The sequence below is a fragment of the Agrilus planipennis genome, unplaced genomic scaffold, assembly GCF_000699045.2.
Source record: "Agrilus planipennis isolate EAB-ADULT unplaced genomic scaffold, Apla_2.0 scaffold7, whole genome shotgun sequence".
In the NCBI taxonomy this organism is placed as follows: Eukaryota; Metazoa; Arthropoda; class Insecta; order Coleoptera; family Buprestidae; genus Agrilus; species Agrilus planipennis.
The window spans coordinates 411,145-437,935 of record NW_020439340.1 but is presented as its reverse complement, the minus strand read 5'-3'; the positions used below and the strand labels follow the sequence as shown (position 1 = coordinate 437,935).

Sequence of the window (26,791 nt, the reverse complement as noted above, 5' to 3'; positions counted from 1 at the left end):
AAAATTTTTTAGACGGTAAAACCTTCACCTCAAATGAGGAGGTCAAAAACCTCCTCGATCAGTTTTTTGCCAGCAAAGACCAAAAATTTTATGAGCGTGGAAATATGCTACTACCAGAAAGATGGCAAAAGGTGTTGGACCAAAACGGTCAATATATAATTTAATAAAGTATTTGTTTATTATGCCTTTCCGAACAACCCTATAGATACCTAAGCATATATTTAGTAGAAAGATTAAATGCACTCACCTCAATGTCGTGCAGGGCATGGTCAAGTTTTTGAATGTTGAAACGTAGTCCGGCCAATGTAGACACAGGCTCATCGACGAAACGACTCCTTGCAATAATAGCTTCCACTTTTCCCAAAATTTGCAAATAATCCTTCCACACGTCACAGTTCTGTTCCAGTTTGGCTTGCAACGACTTGGCAGAATTGAGAGTGTTCTTCAACATCTGCGTGCATTTTTGTTGATCTCTGCTCAATTCTTCTTGTTCATTCGGCGATAAGCTGGGCCATATTTTATCGGCGGCCTGTTGAATTTTAACCGACACCAATTCTTTCATAACTGTTTCTGTATTGAAATAAATCTTATGTTCTTCGAGATCGGTGAGAATGTTCTCAAAATCGACACCCTCTTTGTTACTGCGTATTCGTAACTCGGCTTCTTTAATCCAATCGAAAAGTTTCTTTTTCAACAAGTCGTAGTTTTCACGCAGAACTTTGCTTTCTTCGAGATAGCGTTCCCTCTCCTGGAGTTCCCGGGGTATCGAAGAGAGTAGCGAACTTGCTTCTGATAACTTTTCCGTGAGAGATCCTGGCATGTCGTCGTCTTTATTGTTTGAGCTCAATATTTCTCGGATACGATCGAGGTATTTGTCGACGTCTTCTTTAAGCTTTTGATGATTGTCTAGTTCCTTCTGTACACTCTCCACGTCCCGATTTAATAAAGGTCTCGATTTAATTGTGGCTTCTTTGGAAAGCAACCAGTCCAAAATGCCGGTCAATTCTTCGTCGAGTTTCTTATACTCGGCGGCAGTTTCCTTGTGTTCTTGTATTTTATTTTCGACCTGTCGACGCAAATTCTGAACCGATTGTTTAATAGATTGTAATTGTTCAGTGATATTATTACGATCTTGCGAAGAACAGTCGTTGGCGATCTGTTGGCCCTTGTCTTCGGCGCAGGTAAGCATTGCTTCGCACTCCTGGATTTTCCCAATGACTTCGTCGTAGGCGTTAATCTTTTCGTCCACTTTTTTTGGCGAGTTTTCTATGTCCTTCACTATTCCCGTGTACTTGGCAATGAACGCGGTTATGTCGGCAATCAAGGCGATGTACTGTTCACGTAAAAGAAGAAGCTGTTGCAATCTGGCAATTTGGTCTTCGATTGATTTGATCAGATCGTCTTGCTGTTGAGCAATTTCTTTTAGTTCCGCATTCTGAGAAGACGGCAATACATCGGCCAGTTTGGCTCTGTTGTTCTTGAGATCGTTTAATAATTTTTCGTACAACGACAGAACGTTTTCTACGTCTTCTGGTCTACTGCCAATAGGTCTGTTTAAGTTCTTCAATTGATTCTGTACGTCCTCTATGAACTGTCGATTTTCGGCAAGTCTGGCTGCAGCTTCTCTCTGTTCTTGGATGCTTCTTTTCAGACTGTTCGTTCTGTGTTGAATTATTGCGGCGATATTGGCGTGCTTGTCGGTCAAATTGCTCAATATTTGATTAAGATAGATCTTGTCGTTCTCACTTATCGTCGGTAGAATGGCTTTTCCCTGTTCCGTTATTTTATCGATGTCCTCCTTCACATTTTTACTTTCTTCGTATAGTTTCTCGTACTTTGCTAATTGCTCTTCCATTATTTTCAGGTTCTGAGTTTTGACATCGGACGAGGTGGCTACATCAGCTTTCTTTAGCCATTTCCAGCAGTTCTCTATTTGGTTTTCAAATTGCAAACGGCCTTCCAACAGATCGTTCAATGCGGATATTTTCTGGTGCGATTCGTTCTTTAGGAACTGATATTCTTCGGTGACTTCTTCTATGAGCGCTTTGAGGCGTTCCTTGTCGTTTTCGTCGCAATCCTTTAACAAACTCGCAGCCAGTTTGAGCAGATCGTTAAAATCTCCTTCCCCAAACTCATTTATACTATTTTCGTACACTTGGTGTTGTATTTTCTCGCTTTCCACCTGTTCGGACTTTAATGGTAAATAGCCGCTTAATTTTCTCACTTCAGAACTTTTGTGTTTCAACCAATCCTTTGCGGCGTCTAAATTAGACTCGAAGGATTGTCGTGTATTTATGGCCCCGCTGATTCTATCTATTTCGTCCTTAATCATTTTAATCAGTTGTTCCAAGTCGTTTCCGAGTTCACTGAGTATCGTTTCTATTTCAGATTGTTCAACATGTTCCAATTCGTTGGTCATATTCTGTATTCTTTTCAGATGAGTCTCTCGAAGAATTTCTTTATTGTTCGCCTCTTTCAGAAGGGACTTGTACTTGTTCAGCTTTTCGATCGCTTTCTTGCTTTCGAAACCAAGAAGTACTGGAACACGAAGTTCTGTTTGTTTTTCTTTGACCCACACTTTTATCGCTTCGATTTCTTCTCTCGTGTCGTCGATACCTTTACGTATCATGTCAAGAACTTGAGCCTTACGATTGATTCGCTTCCCGATGTCGTTATAATTTCGTTCTATCGATTTCAGCTGGTCTTCTATTTGCTGCGAATCCAAATTGTTAACGATATCAATGACAGAGTTGGCCAATTTCTTTATATGCTCGAGTTTTTCAGGTCCGTTGTTGTTATATTCAGATTGTATGTCTTTTAGCGTTGCTTGTTTCTGGTTGCACGTTAATCCTGACCCTTTGTCGATAACGTCTATCCTTTTTCCAAGATTCTCGAACCAATTGTTGATGTTCTGAGCATGCTGACGATATTCTTCGATCAGATTCTGATTGCTACGCTTTTGGGAAATGACTTCCATCAGTTCGTTTTCCAACGCGCCCAGCATTCCTCCCAAATGCGAATTTTCCTCTTCGGTTCCCGGGAACTCGGAATAGAGCTGGATGCGTTTCTGACCGACAGCGTCCACTAAATCGTTTATGTTGTCCAATTCTTCTTTAGCCACTTCTGACCTTAACTTTGTGGGACGTAGTTTACAATCGGTCACCACCGCTTTTTTATTCATTATCCATTCCTTGAGATCGCGACGTTGTCTCTCTTTGCCTTCGAAATCGCTGACAGCTGCCGCTAAATTAACTAAATGACTTTGTACCTGATCGATGAGATCTTCGAGTCTGCCTCTGACTTCCAGTTCCTTCTGTGGTATCGGAGGCGGTAGATTGTCTCTAGGACTGCTAGGTCTGCTTATGGATGCGGTCGCAGCTTCGCATGCTTGAACTGCTAGAGCCAATCTTTGTTTTTCACCTTGAAGTTTCTCATGCATATCCTGGAAATAAAAAACATTTTGTAATCCAGGTATTATGTCCCTCGATAAATAATGAACTTACCTTTGCGAATTTTAGTAGTTCTTTAGCTTCCAGCGAGTTGTCGTACGGCTTTTGAACTTGTTCGTTTATAACTACTTCGTATTCGTCGAGATTATCGGCAATACTTTGCAGGATGCTTTCATATTCCTTGAATTTGGCCAAGGAATCCAGCAAGCGATTTTTGATTTGGACGGCAGTTTGTAGAAGAGAATCGTAACTTTCTTGGACGTTAGACAATTGTTTTTCGATTACATTTTTCACTTCCGGAGCGATTAGTTTGTATTTTTCTATTTGACCGTGTCCTTTAGACTTGACGTCGTCTAATTCAGTTTGATATTTTTGAATTTGTTCTAGTAATACTTCATGCTGGTTTATTTGTTGTTCTGTTTGTTCTCTGTTTGTAATATACAGTGAATTGTGAGCCATTAGCTGGAATGACACCGACAGGAGCCATTTTTCGGCCTCCTGAAGTTTCTGCTGATAATTATTGTAATCTTGCATTTCCATTTCGATTTCCAATTTCTTTTGCAAACAGTTGCTCTCGACCTTTTCGTATCTTTCTCGGAATTGGGAAATTTCCTCTAACGCTACACCTCCTTTCTTGAGATCCTCGGCTTCAGATTCCAAACGATCTAGGTCTTGTTTTTTGCTAACGATTTCCACATTAAGATTTCGATAACGTTCCAAGAGCGTTTTCATCTCGCTTAGTTCTCCTTTCGTGTTTCGGTCTTCTGCTAAAGCACTTTCCATTTCGGATAACCACCTGTCGATTTGATTTTTGAATTCCCGGAAATCCTCCCAACGAGTGAGACCCGCTTTCAGTTCTGATTGAATGCGATTTATTTCCATAGACAGTCGATCCCATTTGTTCTTAAGATCGCTGGTTTCTTTCCTCAGCTTTTCCTGATTTTCCGCAGGTGTAGTGCTCACTAATTTGGTGAAAGCGTCTTGGAGCTTGGAAAGTAAGTGGAGACCTTCGGTTAGTCGTAGAGAAACTACTTGTAATGTTTCTAGTTTTTCTTTAATTTCGTTTTCGTCTCCGAGACCGGTACATTCTTCTACTGTTCCGAAAGCTGTATTCAACCATTTCTCGAGGTCTTCTTTTATCTTTGAATATTCACTGTGATCGGTCAAATTTTTCTGGATTCTCGAAACCAAGCCTTGCATGGAAGTCAGCAGATTTATGTACGCTCCTTGAAGTTGCACCGTTTGGTCACGAATCCAGCTGCAGGCGCTTTGTTCCGTTAATGTTTCGCACAAGTCGCTGAGATCTTCAACGTCAGGCTTTTTGCTTACGATTGTAGCAAGCAGCTCTTTACACGCTTCCAGTTCTTGCGGTGTGTCTTTTGCAGTTTCTAATTTATCGGAACTGAGTTTTTGATAATCGTCGACCCATTTATTGATTGTGTTGTACTTTTCGCCGTAGTTCTGCCAACATTCCAAACACTTCCTGATTACATCTTGCGTCTCCTTGCACAAATGTTGTAACGATTCCCAGTCCGAATTCAGTTGTTCTATTTCCATTTTTATAACGCTGCTTCCTTCTTTGTCTGTGGAACTGATGGTGGTCGATCCCAGTTCGACGGTTTTCTTCACCAGTGTTTCGACGTACGGTAAAGAATCGACTATGTCGATCATCTTTTGTTGCTTATTACACATTTCTTGTTTATCGTCGTGCGTGTTCGAACACTGTTGTACTTCAAAGCGAACTTCTTTTATTGAATCTTCAGCCTCCTGAAGCGACTGTCTGTACTTTTCGTGATCGTTCACTTGTTGTTGCACTTGAACGATAAGTTTTGTCAAATCGGTCTTGAAATTTTCCACATTCTTTAGAGTGGTCCAGTACTCGTCTCCTTTGAACTTTTTACTCTTTTCTTCTTCTTCAAGTCTGGTCTTGAGTTTGTTTATAAGATCCTGTTGATTTTGAGTTTCTTTTTCGAGTAGTTTCAATTTTTCTAATTTGGCTTTCTTCTCGCTAAGATCATTAAGAAATTCGTTTTCCGACTTAAGTCGTCCTTCAACGTCAGCAAACCATTCGCTCAACTGCTTGTGAAGCTTCTGCAACTCCTCCAATTGCACTGCCCTGCTAGTCAAACTGTTCCTCATTTCGTTGACGTCTGCCAGAAGTTTGTCCATGTCCAGTTTTAGATTTTCTGTGTCTTCTTGTATTTTAACAGCTCCAATTTGTTCAGTATTTAAAATGACCTTCTCTTTCAATTCCAAAATGTATCTTAATTTGTTCTGGCCTTGTTCTAACGACGCCCTTATGCCTTTGATGGTTTGAAGTTTCGCGTTAATGTCGGACAAGGAATTGGAGGCTTCGCCACATTCGTTCAGCCTCTCGCGAGTCCTATAAATCCACTCCTGGCATTCCTGGTAAAGTGCGCTGTGTTGTTGGTGTTCCTGGTAGTGTAACTCCAATCGCTTCATTATTTCTTTAGCAAGCGACAGCAAGGCGTTGTATTTGGTAGCAATTTGGGTGACTGCGTTGCTGATTCTGGTATCGGCGCAGGTTTCCAACAGTTTTTGCGCCTTCATGTTGAGATTGTCTAAATTCGTCTGCCAGTCGAATAACGTTTGTAAATGGACTTGAAATTGTTCCAGAACCGTCCTTTTCTCTTCCAATGTGTTCTGAAGTTTGTTGTAGGTTTGCATTTCTTCTTCGGACTTCTCCAGCCACTTGAGCGCCAGATGATACTGTTCTCCGTATTCTGTCCACTTGACGATGCCCAATTCCAGCAAACCCTTCGTGTTGTTTAAACATTCCACGTATTGTTCGAATTCTTCTTGTAACGAAGCGACTTCTTCCTCGATTATTTCGCTGTCGTCTTCGTCGGCACATTGGCATGCGGCTTCTCCAGTTACCAATGCTCTGTTTAGTATTTTTTCACCTTCGGCTTTTTCGTTCAATAACACTTGCAACTGCGACAACTTTCCTGTTAAACTTTCCCTGTCACCAGTCGGCTCGGAACACTTTCCTAATTTTTCTTTGGCCACCCGAATCCATTGAATGAAATCGGTGACGGCATCGATGAACGATTGGTGTTGTTCGACGGTTTCCTTTTGTCTTTCGTAGAGAAGTCGGGCTTGTTTCGAGAGATTTTCATATTTGCTTGATATTTCGGATGCAGGTTCGGCTTGCTTCAAGTCTTCCGCTTTCGATGCAACCGAATGGATAACAGGTTCGAAAGAAACAATATCTTGGACGATGCTGTTCGTTTCTCGGAGGGTTGCCTTGCGTTCTCCAATGGGAAGGGAACTAAGTCCGAGTTGCCCCTTTCTGGCACGTTCGACTTTCTGTTCGGAAACTTGTTGGAGCTTCGCTTCGCGTTCGGTGATCCATTTTTGTAATTGGGAATAGGAACTGTCGTAATCGGCCCATTGCAAAAGAGCAGTCTCTAAATGGACTTTGGCCGACGACATCTTCTTTACCAGGCGATCCCATTCTGCTTGTAACTCCTTTAATTCGTTGTTGATCGTTTCGCGACCGTCAGAACGCGTGTTTCTCAACACTTTCTCGCCGTTATTGACTGTCAAATACAGTAAGTGTTGACCTTCTTCCCGCTTTTGTAACAAATCTTGTATTTTCTGCAATCGTTGTTGTAGGTCATCCTTGCTGGAAGACGCTCCGGTTTCTGAACAATTTCGTATGAGTTCTCGGGCGTTTTCGATCCAGTTTCGCGTTTTTTCCAAGCTTTCGTTGAACTGCACATGCTGTTCCAGATTGGTTTCGACCTTTTTGAGAACATCCTGAGCCAAATTCACTTCTATTTGGTAGCGGGAATAAAGTTGTTGAAGTTGATTGTTGACGTACGTGTCGAGATGAGACTTTAGTAGCACCTCTGAAGCTTTGAAAAACGCGTCTATTTGAACTTTACCATCGGTCAGTTTCTTTAGTATGTCTTTCACGTCTTGTACTTGTTTCGCTTTTTCGGGAACGGTGGCTGAGAGCGCGATCTTTTGATTCTTGGTGAGAATGGCGATTTGTTGAAGCCAATCGGAAAGACGTTCGTATTCGTCTTTGTAGTCTCTCCAGTGGGCTAGAACGGAATCCATCAGTTCTTTTTGTTCCCTTAAGTCTGTAAAAAAAGAGAGAAATAAATCGATTTCGTATTACGCTAAATGTCGCTTATTTTTACCTTTGAAAAGTCTTTCAAAGCTTTCTCTGAGTGCTCTCGTTTCGTTGAGAATCGCTTGCTGACCCGTGGCACCGGTGGTTGGTACAACTACTTGCGCAGCCTGTTCCAGATTTTCAAGCAGGACTTCCCCTTGGGCTTGTTTGTTAAGAAGGGCGTCGATTGGCGCCACAAAATTATCGACTGCAGCTTTATCCGACAACGGTCGTTGTTTTAGCTGAGGAATCTTTTCTTGGGCTCTCATTAGCCATCGTTGAAGTTCCTCGTAAGCTTCCTTGTACGTCTTGTGATCCCTGTACTGACTTCCTCTGGCGTGCAATAGTTTCTGTAAAAGTAAAATATTTTTAGACATTTATAAAACTGATTATATTTTTGTACTTACGGCCGTTTCGTCAGCTAACCGATAAAATTTGTCCAAAATAGTTTTCGTTTGACGAGCAGCCTGACTTTGCTGACTCGTAACTAATATTTGGTCGACTTTTGCCTGAAGATTGTCGACTTCGATCTTCTCCACGCGAATCTTTTCCTCGGCGTTCTTAATACGTTCGAGCTGCGACTTCTTTTCAGGAAGCGTGTTTTCAAAGACCGAAAACTCGGCAAGTTGAGCTTCCATCCATTCGATGGTTTTGTCGAGTCCTTGAGTTTGATCCAACAGTCCCGACCACTTGGCGATGCTGTCTTCCAGCATGCTCTTGGTCTCTATCATTTTTGATACCAGATCGGACCATCGCTCTTGCAATTCGGTTACCGTTTTGCTTATTTCGTCATGTCCACTGGGTACCGTGTTAGCCAAAATGGTTTGCCCAAGTTCAACGATGGCTTGCACTTTAGCAGAGCCTTCGTCCTTGTTGAGAATTAACTCTTGAATCTTCTGTAGCTTCGTCTCAAGGTCTCCTTGGGACAGCTTGGTCATGTCGGAACACTGGTCGATTTTCTCGTTTAGATCCTTCAACCACGACGAGAAGGCTTCAGTGGTTGAGTCGAAATCCTCGTGGTTGGAAGCATAATTGTGCCATCTTAATGTTAGTTCTTTAATTTTCTGAACGATCTGCTGATACTTTACACCAAGTTCGAGTATCTGAGAATTTCTGGTGCCGAGATCTTTATGTAGTTGTTGAGCTTTCTCGGTTAAAACGTCTATTTCCAATTCTTTGGCTTTAACCTCACCCTGGAGGCGTTTCAGCTGCTCAAACTGTTGTCTCTTTTCTTTGGCCGTTGCCTTCAGATCAATCAGGTGCAATTTCGTATCCATATCGCGGATCCATTCCAATATTTCGTCCTTTTTGTTCTCATAGTCGGCCCAGCTGTTTAGTTTGGCTTCTAACGATGTCACTGCCGAGGCCACAAAAGACCTGAGCGACTCCCACTCTTGTTGAGACATGTCGGCCTGCGAACGAATATTGGCTTGACCGTAGTCGACAGTGCCGGGGATCACTTTGGTTCCCAACGATCGTATCTTCGTTATTCTGGACTCCTCTTCGGGCAGTGAAGACTGCAAATTCTTCAAACGTTTCAGGTTCGATAGAAGCGACACCCGTTCCATCTCGGTACTTTCCCAAAGAGCGACGGTGTTGTGCGTCGCGTCCATCCATTCGTGTGCTTCCAAAACGGCTTTGCTGTACTGCTGATGATCGTTGACGAATTCTTCGTATCGTTCGACGAATGATTGTATTCTTTGTTGCAGTTTCTCGTGACGACTCGAAATTGACGACAACTGTTGATCGACGGATTCTGCGTGATCTGGAAGATTGTCGATCTTCACCCTTAGGTCCATTATGTGCTCTTTGTGAGACGTTACGGTGTGCAATAGAGATCTATATTTCTGCAACTGTTCGCGTTTCTCGTCTAACGTTGCCTTCAACTCTAATTCTAAAGGTAAATTTTCTTCGGTTTCCTTCAACCAATTTTCTAATTGTTCCAAACTGTTTTCGACTGAATTTAACCTAAACAACAAACAATGCACTCGTCATTAAATTTAAAAGTTCTTTAAGATATACGAGGGTGGATTGATAAGTTTCCGGCCTAACCAAGAGATGACGCCACTAGGCCTACCTTGAGGTGACATTCTATAGTACCATCCTTGGATAGCTTGTAGCTATAGTTTCAGCCCGATCTCCTTGCTAGTGTAGGTTTGACAGCACNTGGAGAAATGTATCAGCCTTGGAGGAGATTATGTTGAGAAATAAAAAAAAAAATTTTTAAAAACCTTGTTTTTCTTGGTCAGGCCGGAAACTTATCAATCCACCCTCGTAAGTATGGGCTTACCTATTCAATTTGTCCTTAATATCCCTTTCGTTGCTACCGATTGCGTCGTACAGGGATTCGTAAGCTTGTTGAAGTTCTTGTATTTGGGTCCTGATTATTTCTCTTCCTTCTGGGGACGTACTCCAGTAGGTCTTCTCTCCCAATTCGATCATGTTATTGAGCATAGAATTGACGGTGCTCCTTTGATCGATAAGCTCTTCGAAAATTTTAATAGCCTCGAGCATCGTTTCCTTTTTAGGTTCTTTCTTTATATTATCCTGACATGTGTCGTACTTGAACTGAGCGGCGGCAATCCAATCGCTACACTGTTTGTATTTTTCGTTGAAAGCTTCGTGGTCTTTGAATGCCTGTTCGCATTTCTTCGCTATTTCCTTGGCAGTGACCTGAACAGACTGAAATCTGGAAAGCATCTGCTGAATGTTAACGAAGAGACGGTTCTCTCCGCTGCTCTGGACCAGTTCTGTAGAAACATCTGCAATTTTGTCAAATTCGGGCTCGTTTCTTTTTAGTTCTAGCAAAAGCGCTTGGTATTTCTCCAACTGTTCTTTCTTCTCTTCGAGTGTTGTCTTCTGGGTGTAGCTTTTGAGTGAAGATTCCACGTCTCCGAGCCAAAGTAAGAGTTTGTCCAAATTTTCTTCATACTCTCCCCACTGTTGAAGGCGTTCCTCCAAAGCGTACTTGACATCACTCAATGTGGCGATGAATTTATCCAATTCCACCTTTAAATCTGCAACTTGTCTTTTCATGGTTTCTTGTGTACGAACAGGTAAAAGGGAAATTTTATTGTCGACGTAATCTTGAATTTCCTTCAGTTTCATGTTCAATCCAGGGATTTGATTTTGAATCTCCGAAAGTTTGTCCAAACGTTCTTGCAGGGTTTGTTTGTTGCCGGAATTGTCGGTGTAGTTGGATAGTTGATCCCATAATTGTTTAAGATTATCTTGAGACGCTTTGTACATTTCGGAGAATTGTAAGTACGACTCTTGGCAATTATCAAGCTGTGCAAGTACCGCCTTGGAATTTTCAACCAATGATCGGTATCTGTTATTAATCGAGTCAATATCCTTTTCGACGTTTCGTTTTTCGTTTTCCGTATTGAAGAACTTTTCTAGAATTCTTGCTTTGTCGATTGTACCTATAAAATAAAATTTGCGCATAACTTTAGCACATGTAACTTGTTGATATAACTCACTATCAATCGCCTTTCTATAAGAAACAATCTCTTGATGAATCGCTTTGTGCTTAAGTAATTTTGCTTTGACTTCATTTATTGTCACCCAAGTGGAGGTGTCTATTTGAAGAGTCTTTTCCATTGTATCAAGCCATGCTTGGACTTGTTGTAACTGCTCTTGATAACTGGATATTTGTAAAGCATGCGCATCTTGGAGTTTCTGCTGCTTTTCCAAACCTAAAGGAATTGGGATATAACACAGCAAATCGTAATAAGTGAATGCCAAACACCATCGCAACGTTTCGTAACTCTATAACTCATTCATTTATTTTATTCAAATAGGATATGATTTGTAAATGTTACGAAACATTGGAAATAATGTTTATATTATATTATTATACAAACCTTCTTCGATTTTATCCCATCTCTCCCGGACATTTCTCAAGTCGTTCCTTATTTTTTCTCTGCCTTCGGCAGCGGTATCAGGCAGAAGTTTTTCTCCAACAATAGTCAAACTGTTGAGTTTGTGCCTTCCAGTCTCTTTTTCGGACAGCAACACTTGCAATATGTTGTTCCTAATTTCCATGTTGGTGCTTTCTTCCTTCCGCTGGAGCGATTCTAAATGTTCTTCCAGCGGTTTTAGCCATGCTCGAACTTCGTTGTATTTGCTATCGTAATTGGCGTTATCGTCAACCAGCGTTTGCCATTTGTCAATGGTGTTTTTGCTTATTGCCAAGAGATTTTGATAGCGGCTTCCGGTTTGCGCTACGGCGGATTTCATTTTTGGCGCCTCACTAATTTGAAACAAGCTATGACCTTTGTCGCAGACCGATTCGATTTCTTTTTCTTTTGACGATATTTCGTCCCTCAACCGAGAGAATTTCTGCAGTTGATCGGTTTTAGTTTTTAGATTCGCTTGAAGAGGTTGATCTCTGAATTCGTACTCGATACTTTTGAACCATTCGTTTAATTTTTCCATATCGCTCTCAAATTCTTTCCATTGCTGTAACGCATTGTTTTGTTTCGAAATGACCTCGTCAAGTTTGGCGAAGTGTTTCTGTAATGAATCTTCGATTTGGCTCATTTCTGTCTTAAGTTCGTCTATTCCTGCCGGAGCTGTCGATTTAGACACACTTACAAACGTTTGTTTTAATTGTTCCAATTTATTACCCCCATCGATTTTATTAGCCTGTAGAATTTTCAGGTCTTCAATCCTTTTTCTCAGTTCTGTTTCGTCGCCCTTTGTGGTGTTGAAACTTTGCACCTTTTCCGACTCCTCGTTCAGCCACTTTTTAAATACTGCAACTTGGTTATTGTATTTTTGATGTGTTTCGACACAATCGCCCAAGTTTGAAAGAAGCTGTTCCGATTTTGTTACGATATTCTTGAACAGTTGTTTAATTGATTCGAGATAGATGTTTAACGACTTGTCTTTAGTCTGGTTGACTAGTTCTTGAGCCTTTTCGCAAACGGAGTCGACCAGTCTTTGATGGGACGTGATTTCTTGATGCATTATGGTGTGATTCTGAAGTTGCGCCTTCTTTTCTTGCAATGTTGTCTTTAGCTCCGTGTGTTGTTGTATAGCTGCTTCAACGTCCTTCAGCCATTTCGTCAGTTGTTCTTGCATAGCAGCGAAATCGGCGAATTGGATGAGACATTGATCCAATTTCAGCGCCACGCTCTGCAAATCTTCGGTGTAGCCGTCCCAAATGGTTCTCAGATTTCTAAGCTGTTGCCTTACTATTTCCCGGCCGTCGGGTGAAGTGTGTGGATATAATCGTTCTCCTCTTTCCAGTATACGCTCGAATTCTGAGCTCTTTTGGTTTCTCTCGTCTATCAATGACTTTACCGTTTGTTGTCGTTCTTGTAGTACAGCAACATCCCCAACAATATGACTTATTGATTGAATATCGTTTTGCTTCGACGTTATCCAGTTGAGCACGTGGTTGTAATCGTTATTGAATGACTTGTGCTCTGCTACGTACTGTTCGTATTTAGATATACTCTCTTTTAGATTCTTCTTAGCCGCATTGAATTTGGTAGCAAGCTGAGAAGCCTTTGAAACAAGCTCTTCCTTGATCTCTGGATAATGCGACAGCTGTGCAAAGTCGGGTTCGCGTGTCTGAAACTCCTGTTCTAATGACTTTAACTTCTCCAAGTGAGCAGCTTTTGCTTCTTCGGTGCTTTTCAAACTTTGATCCTTGATCTGCATCTCCTTCTGTTTGAACCAATCCTCCAAAGCGGAAAGCGAGTTTTCGTATTCCACCTGCTTGTCCTGGATAACTTTCAGTTTTTCTTTAGCTTCGGAACAAATGCTGATGAACTCCTTCCAAGCGTCTTCAAGTTCTTTAAATAATTTCTTTAGAGCAGGGTGTCCCGACGGTGCCGTCTGTTTCAGGACTTTCTCCAACAGTTCCTTACAATTGTTCAATAGCGCGTTGCCTTCGTTTTGATAGGCCAACAAATTATCGGCAACGGTTACTTTATAATCCGGTTTTTCTGTTCTGGTGTCGTCTATAAATATTGCAGTTTCTGATGTGAGTGCACTCATCCAATCGCTACACTTTTCTAATTCTTTCAGATAAGTTTCGTGATCGTTTACGTATATTTCTGACGTTTGCAACTTTTGGTCGACCTTTTTCGCAAGATTCTCGTATTTCTGTAAGATTGCGTTCAATTTTGCTGTTGCTTCTTCGTCTGTTATTTGTTTTAATTTTGCCAGTAGCTGTTCGATAATGTTTTTGTGCAAAACAACGTCTTGGGCAAGACCTCGTACGGTGTGAAGTCTCTGCTTCTTCTCGGGCAAAGTCGCATCCAGATCGTCTTCATCTCCTACCTTTAGTTCTGCATCCGTGAGCCAGTTTTTCACTTGTTCCAAGCTATCGTCGAACGAATTACGTTGCAACAGCTTCGTCTCAACTTTTTTGTAGACGTCGTTAACTTCATCAATTATACTTTCCAGTTTCTTCCTCAACTCGCGCAATTCCGTACGAATGTTTTCCTTGTCTGCAGGAGTAATACCAGAGAAGAGAGCTTCTCCGTGATCCACGGCGTCGTTCAGCAGTTCTTGTCCTCTTTCCCGTTCTTTTACGAATTGTTTTAGTTCTTCTAAAGTAGACTGATTAGGTCTGGAACTCGTTGAAACTATATGCTCGTAAGATTTGACCTTAGTTTCGGCTTCTTGAAGCCACTTTTCGAACCTATCGACGCTCTGTTTGTATTGTTGAATGTAGCTTTCCAGTTCATTCAGTTTTTCCAAATAATTCGAAATAAACTTGGATAGAGCCTGAAATCGGGCAAAAATTTGTTGGCTGGCACGAGCAGTCCTGGAATTAGGCAATTGCTTCTGGATTTCTTCGTCCAAATCTTTTAATTGGTCCAAGTCCTTTTCGAATTGATTGAGTCGATTCATTGAATCTTGTATTTCCTTGATCTTGTCGTTTATGGAATCAACGGCGATACTACTAGTATTTTCTAAACGAGCAACATCTTCGATCGGTTTGAGCTTCGATGAGATGTTCTCGACCATGTGTTCGTGTTTGTCTAGAAGATTGAGGCAATTCTTTACTAACTTTTCGGCATTAGCTTGCTCGTCCTTCAGTTTTTTCAGTTCAACGGCTTGTTTGTCCTTTTCTTGGGTGAGAAGTTTTTTAGTTTCGGGCGTCTCGATTTGGCAAATTTGATTCAAAGACTCTTCTATTTCTTTCATTCGTTTGTCGCACTCCTCGAAATTTTCGGTAACACTAGTGAGCGTGTTCAATTTCATATCCAAATTGTACTTATCACTGTCTGCTTCCGGTAAGCACCATTTTATTTTCTCCCTGTGGGTGTTTATTATTCGATTTAAATTATTGCATTTCTCGTTGTACAACTTTTCGAGGAAACTTTTTAATGAGCTTTCGGCCTTTTTCGTCTGCGACAGAACGCTTTCGTATCTCTTTTTGGCCATTTGAAATTCTTTAGAGATATTACCATCGCCAACGTTACTGTACAAACTTTTTATATTGTCGATACTTTCTTCGATCTTCTGGACCTGATCGTTACAACCGCTGAGTTCTCTTTGGAGTTGTTGGCATGAGTTTAATCGGTCGAAGACATTGGGGATTTCTCCAGAAAGATCTTCGCATTTCACAGCTCTCTCTCTGTATGCCGATATCGTCTTATTGAACTCTTTAATTTGAGTACGGATCGACTTTTCTTTGTTGCTATAGTTCGAGGTGACCTCTTGGAGCTTATCAGCGTTATTCTGTACCTCCGCGAATTGTTCTTCGAGCACCTGTACTAGAGATTCAACGGTGGGAATCTGTTTAACGTTTTCGAATTCTAATAACTTTTCGTATTTATTCAAAATGTTTTGCTTGAGACTTAAGTGCGAAGGAAGTTCTTCCCTATACTTGGTCAATTTAATTTGGGCGTTTTCTATTTCGTTTGGTCTTTCGATTGCAGTTGTTAAACCGACGTTTTGTTCGTTTAACCACGCCATTAACTCGTTCTTCACCTCCTCGACGTCTTTCCAAACGATGGCCTCTGCCTCACTGGAGTGAACAACTTTAAGAATTTTCTCGTACACTTTAGACCAATACGAGTTCGCTTCGTGTATTTCCGATTTTATTTCTTGTTCTATGAGCGAATCCGGTTCGAATTTTTTAAGAATAATTTGAGCTTTTTTCTCCAATCTATCCAAATATAACTTCGACTTTTTCACCGCTTCCAATGCTCTTTTCGCATCGGCACAATTACCATTTGCTTGGATTAGATCGTACGAAGGTTTTTGAGTGCTGTAAGCGTGATCAATTGTTTCTAAATCTTTAGTTACCTTTTCTTTTTCTTCGTGGAATTCGTCAAGTAATGCCAAACTGTCGCTGTATCGCTGCTTTTCTTCTTCGACTTTTTCGCTTAGCTTTTCCCATTTCGAATCTATTTTCAAGAGTGCATTTTGTACTGTCGAAACGTTTTGAAAATCGTGCTTTATTAACGATTCGCCTTCTTTATGCAGTTTCTCTCGTAAATCTGACGACTGTGCTATCTTCTTCTGTAGATTATCCAAGTGGTCTACAACCGGTTGAAAATCTTTGATGCTTGTTGCTTTTTCGATTGTTTCTTTAAGCTCTTTCTCTATTTCGTTAGATTTTTTCTCGAGTTGTTCTTGTAAATTAGTGAACGAATGACGTTGGGCTTCTAATTTTTCCACAGAACCGACTTTGTCAACGAGTAATCGTTTAACATCGGTTGCTTCGGCTTCTTCTTGATTCAATAAAACTTCTGCAGTAGTCGGAGTGCCGGTACTCTCGTCGACTATAACTATCTGCCGCGATTTGTCGTCCAGTTGACTAGTTTTCGATTTCCAATTTTCAATTTTCGATAACGTCGTGTCGACGTCTTTGATGAACTTGTTCAACTCTTCTACGTTTAAGTTTTGTTTTTTAGTTTGGTATTTCGTATGGGACAGTTGTCTCATCGTTTCCTGATGCCAATTCAACAATTCCCTCCATTTTTCTAACGAAGTCTTTTTATCTTTGAGTTTGTGCTCAACAGTCTGGTAAGTCTGTGCGATCTTGCTATAATTTTCGTTGAGAGCGTCTGCCTCTTCGGGGCGACTTGCCAGGGACATGTCTTTAATTTCTTGATAAATATTGTTAAACATTGTTTGTTTATCTGTGTGCTGTTGAATCAGGTCGTGAACAGTCTGTAGGGCGACGTCAACTTTGTCCGATTTAATTTCGTTGACTTGACTGACCTTGTTCTCCAGATGATTGATCCAATCTGAAAATTCTTCAATCTTATTTTGGAACTCTTGCCTGTGAAGAATTTCGTCGGAAAGTTGGTCTATTTTACTCCTCGTACTTTCGGCCAGTTTTGTTATTTTAGTTTTCAAGTCCTGTATCCTGTTTCTTAACTCGGCAGAACCTTCTGGGGTGAGAAGATGGCCGACAGAGTCTGAGCTTTGCATCAGAGACATCAGATTAGCCTGTTGGGCGAATACTTCGTTATTGAAGCTTCGCAGATCTGCCAATTCTTTCTCTAAAGTGTTAAGTTGGGGACGTTTGCTTTCAGCTAAATTACCATCGATCCTTTGTTTGTTCTTTTCGACCCATGTTTCTAATTTTTTAATATCGTCGTCCAATTCTTCCCAGTTTCTAACCAACTTGTCGTATTTGTTACTCCAGTTGGACGCAGTTTGTTTTATAACAGTCCATTTACTAAATAGAGTGTCTATTTCGTCTGGATTAACAAGTTTCTTTGTTACCATTTGTCTACTCAAATCTTTAATGTTTTCCAGTTTAGTCATTTGTATGTCACAGTCCTTATTGAATTCTTCAATCTTCGTCCGTGTCTGTTTGGTCTCTTCCAAGGTGGTCGGCTTTGGATAACCGGTCTGCATTTTTACTTCAGCTCTTTCTATCCACGGTTTAATTGTGCCGATCTCAGATTGATACTTCTTCCACTTTTCTAAATCTTTATCGATTACAATAGACTGTACTTGAACGTCTTCGTTTATTTTCTCAATCTTATCTTTCAGCTCCGCCAAGTCCGTCTTAACTTTATGAGCCTCTGGGGTTTGCTCGTTGATAATCACTTCTTTGGAATTGGTGTACAGTTGATCGAGCAGATCAACCTTTTCGGCAACTTCCGATTTCAGAGCTTTCGTTTTTTCGATGCGTTCTTCTGGTTCCAAGTACTCCTCGTCTATGTGTTCGATCATGAGAGGTACATCCTGAACTATCCATTTTCGAAGATCTTTCAGGCGAGTATCGAATTCCACCCATTTTGTCTTGTATTTTTGTAGATATTGAACCTGCTCTTGTACGCTTCTGGTCGTAGTTTCAACACGCTCGTCTATGTCTTTGATTTCCTCTTCCAATTCGGAATCTATATCGATCAGTTCCATTTCTCTGAGCCTAAAATAGAGTTCTCTCAACTTCTGCAACATTTCTCGAGTTCTTTCCCTCAAATGGACGTCGAGTTCTTCTTTAATGTGTAGATCCGTTTGTATTGTCGAAATTGTATATTGATCAGGAGCAACTCTGTTCAACTCCGCTCTAGCATGTGATAATAGACCGACGATTTCTTCCTTTTGATCGTTGTAAGACTTCCAAACTACCTGGGTGGTCTTTAACGTCTGTAATTTTTTGTTGGTTTCTTCGTATGTTTCGTTCCAGCCCTTTTCCAGAGAGAGGATTTCCTGTTTAAGGAATTCCGGTGCGAACGTGTCCTTTGCGAGATCTTTTCCCTTTTGCAACATCGAAATAATGTTCGACCTTTGCTGATCCAGTTGAACTACAGCCGAATCTTGTTGCCTAACAACTTTGTTCATGGTCTCTAAATCCTTGATGGGCAGAGTTTCTTTAGATTGTTCTCTGACGCGTCTAAGCAAAGTGCAAACTTCTTGAACTTCTTTCCTGTACATGTAACATTTCGTCAGGGTTTCCGTTTTCGTCATTGTTATTTCTAGTGTAGGTATCAAATTTTTGTATTTCGTTATCAAACTTTCCAGTTTCGACTGTTCAACTGTAGCATCGCTTTCCGAGCAGCTGGTCAAAAGAAAATCTAAACACTGGACCAACCACTTGACGTCGTCTCGTTTATTATCTGCATCGTTGCATACGCCTTGAAAAATTCTCTTGTCCCTTTCGAAATCTTCCATGTTTTGGATGTTGGAAAATATTTTATTCAAAACGGAATCGACTTCTGTCATCCATTTTATCATGCTCTCGAATCTCTGACGGTATTCTTTCCATTTTTCCGGAATAACGTCCAATTGTCGCTTGAGATTTTCCAGTTTCTCGTTTACACCTTTCCACTTTTCATAGGACTGATCCAAAGATTCTTTCAAAGTTTTATCCGTTGGGTTGTGCTGAGTGTACACGGTGACAATCTTTTCCATGTTATGTAGGCACTGTTCGGCTTCACGAAGATGCCCAAGTCGACCGAAATATTTTTCGTTTCGCAATAGAACATCCTGAATGTCGCCTTGTTTGTTCATCACCTGTTTTTCGGAGACGATTTCTTTTTCCATTTCTTTCACGTATTGATTAAAGGCGCTCTCGTCCAAGCGGAATTCCAATCTCATTAAGTGCAAGGGTGCAAAGTACAACACCTCTTTCCATTTGGCCTGAAGTCTCTCCACGGATTGGACGATGGGTTTGTGCTGATCGGGTTGCAAGCATTTCTGTAAATTTTTAGCGGTTTGTGCCAAATCATTTATCCATCTTTCGTCAACACTCTCGAAGAAATGTTTGTGCTTTTCGACAGTCTGCTTAGAATCAATGCGTTTTTCGCCGATAAACTCCTCAGCCTTGGTTAACCATGTCGAGATAACCCTTTCGCATTCGTTGAAGTCTGACCAGCAACGTATAATTTCTTGTAGATTGTGTTCCCACTTTTGGGCGTTCTTAATCACGTACTCGAATCTGTCGTTCAACCTTTGCATCTTGGCGTTCATTTCCATGATGTCGGAATTTGTGTCGTGATCTATAGCTTTAACGATGTTCCTTAGAACTTTATTTTTGCTGTCCAACATCGATTGATAGTATAGCGTTCTGGCAAAGAAACGCTTATGTTTGTCGAGCTGGTTCTGTACATTTTCTTTGCTTCCTCCCAGCGACAAGCCGCTCAAATGCGCTTCTGCTTCATCTAACCAATTGCTTATCTCCAAATATCCTGCGTCCAGAGACTCCTGTTGAACGAGCAGCTGACTAAACAGATGTATCTGTTGCGGTATGAGGGCACGCATTCGTACCAACGCTTCCTTCTGTCTTTTTAGCATGTCCATCATCTTATCGACTTCGTCTCTCGATAAATCTTGAATCAACGTTTGGAAGGTTTTGCTCGCGTTTTTGAATAAGTCTTCGATTCCTCCCACTTCGCTTTGGAGTTTCAACAGTTTTTCTCCGTGGGCTTTGATTTTGTCAATGGAACCGAGTTGTTGGGAGTTGACGACTTCTTCTGCGTTTCGGAGCCAGTTGGACAAAACTTCGACTCCTGCCCTAAACTCCTTTCTGTTTCTGAGGATGTCTCCTGCATGACTGTACTGGTTCACGTGGGGGTAAAGGTTATCCCAACGGGCGGTCATTTCGTTGTACTTCTCGCGAAGTTCACCGGCTATTTGATCCTGACAAGTTGCAATCAAGAAGCTCACAGTGTCGCCGAGAAGTTGATAATTGTCTCTCCACACGCTGATGTCTTGGAAGAACTCCATTCGATCGTCTTCCGAAAGTTTGATGTGTTTCTCGGCCTGGTCGAGCCAGTTGGAAAATTCGCTGGAAAGTGTGTTCCATCTACGCCAATAAGCAACAACCTCTTCGAGCATGCTTTCGACACACCTCAACTCCATCGACACATGTTTCCAACGATCCGCTATGTCACGCATAAACTTTTCGATTTCGTTCACTTGTTTTTTTTCTAAAACCCGTCCAAATTAAATAGAAAAGTTCACACACGAAAAAAAAAAGAAAGTGACTTACCTATATTGCCATCGCGCTTATATTCTTCTATAACTGCCTGCATATCCACGTAGGCCCTATTAAATTCTTGAAAAATATTATTTTTAGATACGAAATTTTTATACTGTTCCAAAAACTGCACGACTTTTTCCAGTCGTCCGTATTTGACCGTCCACCCCTTGAGCTTATTCTCAGTCAGTTGTAGAAAAGCAACAAGGCAACACTGCAATAAACACGTTTATTTTTTTAATTACAATAAATAAAGGGTAATAACATCGAGTTGTTACCTTGTGCTCAAGGAATTTAAGTCTGACCCTTCTTTGGGCAGCCTTTGGAACAACCGCGTTCAGTCTGTTAGCCATATTAGCCAATTGGGAGGGAGGCACTTGACGAACTGAAGGAGTATCACACGCTTCCTCAAACTTATATCTAACGTTAGGATAATCGGCAAAGAATTTCTTATGTTCCTCTAGTTTTCTACTGATAACGGTCGCGGCCTCTTCGTTCATGACCGCGGGTGTATCATCGGAATACAGCAAGTCTTCTGCTTTGGCCAGCCATTCGCCGACAAAGCGGAAGTCTGTGGGAAGTTGTGCGTCCAGCAAAGCCAACCAAAATCTCAACTGTCCCTGAAGCTGATGCCAGAGTTTATTGATATCAAACCAGGATTCGGTCGCTATCGACACCATGCTTTTTGATTCGACGATTCCTTTCAACTTTCTGTAGACTATTTCCTTGGCTTCCACTTCGTCGACAAAATTCTCGTATTCGTCGTAGATGAGTGGTAGCGATTCGGTTTGTTGTAAATGTTCTAAATATTGAGTTTTCTTCAAAAGCCACGCCAACAAGTCGCCGTACTCCTCTCGAAGTGCGGCGATGGCGTCCGGTCCTGTGCTTTTTGGTTCGGGATATTTATGAAGAAACTGGGCTACGTAGGTCATTATCGATTTCTCGTCAGGTCGTGGAACGTCTACGTCTTCAGGATCGAGCAGTCGCGTGATTCCCAAATCTTTTTCGGCCACGTCGAATGCAGTTTCCAATCGCGTGCGATTCGATGCTTTCTTCAGTTCGGCCAAATTAATTAGGTTCGCTTTGATTGCATCAATTAAGGCGAGGAATGCTATGCCGTCTCTCCAACTGGCTCCAAAGTCTCGAACGTCCACGCCGCAATCGCTCGGCAGGGCGTTCGAGACCCATTGGAGGAGCGTTTTTCTCGCACCCTGCTTCCATTTCTCTTTGTCTTTCGTCGAAGACGACAACGTTCCTGCGCTTTCTAAACTACTCGTGCTCTCCCAAGGACCTAAATACTCTAGCACTTTGCTGTTCTCTTCGATCTAAACAATTAAACGAAATAAGAACTGGTAGAAAATCGAAGATAATCGTCGTATCGTCGTAGCAACAGAAGTCATGCACTATTTTCTGTATTTCTTTTATTTTTAGTGTAAATATAGGATATGTCGTTTGATATATTTTATCGTCGTAGCAACAGAAGTCATGCACTATTTTCTGTATTTCTTTTATTTTTAGTGTAAATATAGGATATGTCGTTTGATATATTTCGGTAATCACTCAACAAAAACCTTTATACGCTCCCGTTTCATAACAAATGTAAAGCCTGAATCAGCAAGCAAATAATAAATAATAAACAGGAAACCTAAAGCGGAAAAATAAGAAAGTCTACGAAAGCTTTGAGAGACCGTAATATAACTCTCATTATGATTGAAATGAAAAAATCATATACATAGATTTGTACATGGAATTAAGGTTACAATAAAACTGGTACTTACCGGTGGCATCCTTGCATCCTTATTGCGAAGCTTAGAAAACGTTTTATTAAGATATTAAGCAATTGTTTTTTAAGTATTTATTGCATAAGGCGACAAGCTCACTTTGTCATATTATTAAATAACTGTATAATAATGAATATATTTTGGTCAAAGCGCTAAAAAATACGGCGTATCTACTTGGCAAGTATTAGGTAACAATTATCATGACCCCAAATTCAACGTACAACAGCAAAAGACTAGTTCACCCCTTGTTAATTATATATATATACCCTTAATAAGAATGCGCCTTTAAAAGGGGAGCAAGATAAAGGTTCATGCTTTACTCACAATTTTGTCACAGAAAAATAAAATAATTTTGGAAGTTCGCGACACAATTTTGCACAAAACAGTAAATAACAAATATGATTTGTAAAACAGATTTGTGCATGTAAAATTATTTTGTTATCCTCAGGTAAATAAATTTTTATTGTCTGTTCATCTTTAAATAGAGACGCGAAAGAAGAGAAGTTTTTGATTCATGTCATCCTCGTGATGCATACAAATCCTTAATAGTAAGTATGCCGTCAGGCAGTTACATAAACAAACGTATCTATTAATTGCAAATGTATGCCATTTGATAAATACCTGGAAATATAAAATTATAGTCCATATTAGTCCAAGGACGACTGCTGGCCGACCGTCAACCAAATCGCTGGAGTTTATGTTGACCAACTTAATCCTTCTGCTTTGCAAAAATTGCAAAGCTGTGTTAGCGTTGCTTAAAAAGTGAGGCCTGCGGAGAACTCTGCCTCTCTCCACAGGCTACAAACAAAAATTTCCGATAAAGAAATCGCAATTTCCTTTGACATTCTTTATTACAATAAAAGACGTTCTATGTACCTTTAAGTAACATCGTTGAGAGATTGCATATTGACCATACGTTCAACTGGATAAGACACGTAAACATCTCACATCAGACATGATCATTAGTTGAAACAACAACTCAAGATAATATTAATATATATTAATAGAAGGAGATGTAAAAAAAGGACAAGGAATTAGTAATTATTAGGGTGAGAGAGACTAAAAAAAAATAATTGTAACTATTTGTATTATTGCTAATTGACCTAGTAACCAAGTGGAAGGTATTAGGTTACAATATTTCAACATTTAATTTAATTGTACTAATATTGTAAGTACTAATAAGAATAGTGCTGCCTGAAGCAAGAAGAATATAAACTGGAACGTACTTTCTATACATATAATCAGTATGTGAATGTGTTATTCTGAATTGATTCGTACAGACTATGTCGATGACGTAAGTACAAGCTCTCAACAATTTTACAGTAGGTATGTACAATTAATACCAGCTTACCAGTTTCTCCCCAGACAAAACTTCCAGTAAAGCTATAAGTTTGGTACCATCCTTCAAATCTTCTATCAGATCCTCAATTTTCAAGGGAGGTATCCGCTATATTTACAACAGAATAAATATCGCCTTAATTTGTAGTTAAAAACTTCCGAAACATGTTACTATTATCATCTAATAAGCGTGAATAGGTGAACAAAATAGTAGAGCTTAACAACGATAACAGGCGAACAAAAGCCATTCACGATTCCCCCTTTCGAAGGGAAAATTTTTATTTATTAAGCAGAAAATAAAGTAATAATAATTCCTGTGAGTGAGTATCAGGAGTAGGTAAATTACAAATTGTAGAATATTTTGCAACAATTCGGTTGAAACGTGCTGCTCAATTCTGTATGCATTGTATCTGAATGTTACGTGACCTTAACATTAACATTTAAAATGGTAAATCACAAGGCGTGACCGTAACACACACTGCAAAAATAACCCGATGCGAAGTAAAAGAGTTGTGTTTTACCTACATCTATCTTTCCCACAAGAAGTATCGGTTACCTTCAACATTTTTATTACCTTTGCCAAGATCGAGTTGATCCAGTTAACGAATGTCTTTTTCTGGACTCTTTCTTGTTCATCTGGAATAAATTTAAACATTCTAAGCGCCATTTACAATAGAATAGAAAACAGCATATTATATAAGTACTCAGGGAGAATAAAAAGGTTGCTCATGGATTTTCTTGGGAAAATTTATGAGATTTTCTTCCATTTAAACAACCTTTTCTTCGAATTTAACAAGAATTGTTATTCAATGTCGATTAATTTAATGCTGCAATGTCTATAACAATTTTTAACACCGATTAATGTTACTAGTATAACATTATAAGATGTAATTAGAATTTAATGTAACAACTTTTGAATTACAAGTAAAAATCTACGATCGAATTTATTCTATCATTTTTTTTCTCAGTTCGTGTAAGTGTAGGAAGACACCTAGAGTGTTCAATAGCTTACGGAACCCTCTATTTTTAAACTTATTAAATATGGACCCAAATTAATCAATAGTACGTGAGTATACAGTCGAACATTTGCGTAACGCACAAATCCGTGGAAAAACAAATCATCTCCAATGATTCTATTGAATAAACTGTTTGTGTTAACTCGTATCATCAGGAGATATTCGTGTCATCCCTTTCTGCATAGGGAACTAACGATAAATAATTATTTTGTCATATTAATGCCCTCATTCTCATTCTACAAGCCGTAAAGAGTGCTTTTTATGATAACAAACGATAACGTAGCGGAAGTTAACATTTGTTTTTTATATATATATTAGTATTCTGTTTTCATTAGTGAAATAGATCATTCCGTTTGAAATACGAATCTAATTATACATACACCTAGAGATTAACTATTGATATTAGTATTAAAGGGACAATGGTAAGTGTTTTATCTGATTCTGACCTCGTATTGATGCTATATGACTGTCGTATTGCGATTTGCTCCTGACGTACTCGAGCTTGTGGTGCGACGCCGTATGTAAGCTTTGAGCTTTGTATTCGTTGTACCACTCGGAGGACGAGCTGGTTGTCATTTTACTGGTATTATTAGACACAGATTCCCAATCCTCTTTCAAAGGACTCTTCGCCCTCAAGCTGTCCTCGGATAAAAATCTACCGGTCAACGATGTGACGCTCGAAGATTTGGAATGCGACAAAGTATTCGCTCCACCGTAACTGGTATGGTAAGCTGAATCGTCAACGATTCGTTCCTCGGACGGTGTTCTACTCGTACTCGTCCTGGTAATCCTGGTATACTGTTGGTTGATTTTTGTGGTGGTCTTTCTGTACGTTTCTTCTTGTTCTTCTTCATAACGATCTCGTTTCGTTTTAAGATCTTTTTCTTTGAGTTTCCTTTCGAATTCTTCTGCGTCCGGAAATGGTGTCGAGTCGGCTTTTGCTGGACTTCCTCCAGTCCATATCTGTTCGAAGAACGTGACCCGATCTTTGAGACGCTTGCTTGCACTATGAGATAACTGATGGTCGACGGTGTCTTCAGAAGTCGATGACCGTCTGGGCTTGCTCTTGGGCGTGCCCAACGACGATGCCTCGTCGCTCATTGCACTTGGCACAACAATACTATTATTATACCACCTTCGGCAATTGGAAAATGATCACTGTGAGTCAAGAGGTGCAAGAAAGCTACCATTTCACTGTTTTCTTTCCACGATAATCGAGCACGTTTATATGTTTGGTGAGGCGATGGGCGAGTGGAGATCGGAAAATTCGTGCACTCCGCGACTACGGCGTCGTAGTCGAAAGTCGTCCTTGTCGTCAGTCGTTTGTTATCGTTCGATACCGCGAATGGAACTGAGCAAGTCTGAAAACTTGTCTCTTTCACGATCAGCGGAAAACCTGCCGCTTCGCTGGTTGCGCTAAATCGCTAACTGGAAAACAGAAGAACGGCAAATACGCATCGCCACTCGTTCTCTTTACTACTCTTTCAATTAGTGTTAATTATCATTATTATCCTGGTTTTCTATAAAACTTACATACGTGCATAACATAGTCAGATGTTAGTAACATCTAAATCTTATCGCCTGATAACTTCATTTCCGAAAAGGGTGGTACCCACATGGCACCAATTTTTTATCCTTGTGATCTTCTCTATTTTTTCGATAACAGGATTCAGTATCATCCTGTTTACGTATAAAACATAGGTTTATCTACATCTACACCAGAGTAGAACGGAATGTTCACATCAGAGAAAAGAAGCACCTACTTAAATGCACTGTACATTTGGGTACCAAATTTTTGTGGTTCCTTGAGTGGTCAACTAAAGAAAACAGTCATGACTGTTGTTACGAAAGGAACAGATTATGCAATAATGACCTCTTTGCAATGTCTCGTCTCATGTGACATACTTTTATACCTAATGTACTAACAGATATATGTACCTATATATATCCACACGCCCATATAGGTGCATACATGGTTGTAAATCAAACAGAAGGTTACAGCTACTTAAAATTTGCGATTTAGATACCTGTAAATACACACACGTGCCTCATTTTGTTCGAAAATTCATATTTTCGGTTTTGAAGTCTGAAGAAGTCAAAGTTGTGGAGAGAGCAAAGTTTGCGAAAATTTATGTATATTATTAAAAATA

At 40.3% G+C, this 26,791-nt stretch overlaps 1 protein-coding gene across 2 annotated transcripts in view; it reads right to left on the bottom strand.

The window, feature by feature from the left end:
• The window catches only part of LOC108739895 (nesprin-1), a 71,158-nt gene extending 45,085 nt beyond the window's left edge, over window positions 1–26,073 (bottom strand). Inside the window, exons 1-13 of one of the 2 annotated variants that reach the window (XM_025978753.1) lie at window positions 25,088–26,073; window positions 24,200–24,261; window positions 23,639–23,734; window positions 22,909–23,085; window positions 20,785–21,831; window positions 20,519–20,720; window positions 11,460–20,456; window positions 11,076–11,291; window positions 9,884–11,018; window positions 8,001–9,561; window positions 7,622–7,943; window positions 3,504–7,561; window positions 248–3,442 (exon numbers count right to left, since the gene is read on the bottom strand). In XM_025978753.1, coding sequence (XP_025834538.1) covers window positions 248–3,442; window positions 3,504–7,561; window positions 7,622–7,943; window positions 8,001–9,561; window positions 9,884–11,018; window positions 11,076–11,291; window positions 11,460–20,456; window positions 20,519–20,720; window positions 20,785–21,831; window positions 22,909–23,085; window positions 23,639–23,734; window positions 24,200–24,261; window positions 25,088–25,742 — 21,723 coding nt within the window. In that variant the 5' untranslated portion in view covers window positions 25,743–26,073. The remainder of the gene's footprint in view (window positions 1–247; window positions 3,443–3,503; window positions 7,562–7,621; window positions 7,944–8,000; window positions 9,562–9,883; window positions 11,019–11,075; window positions 11,292–11,459; window positions 20,457–20,518; window positions 20,721–20,784; window positions 21,832–22,908; window positions 23,086–23,638; window positions 23,735–24,199; window positions 24,262–25,087) is intronic. The other variant, XM_025978752.1, reaches the window with a different exon arrangement.
• Between the last annotated feature and the right edge of the window lie 718 nt (window positions 26,074–26,791).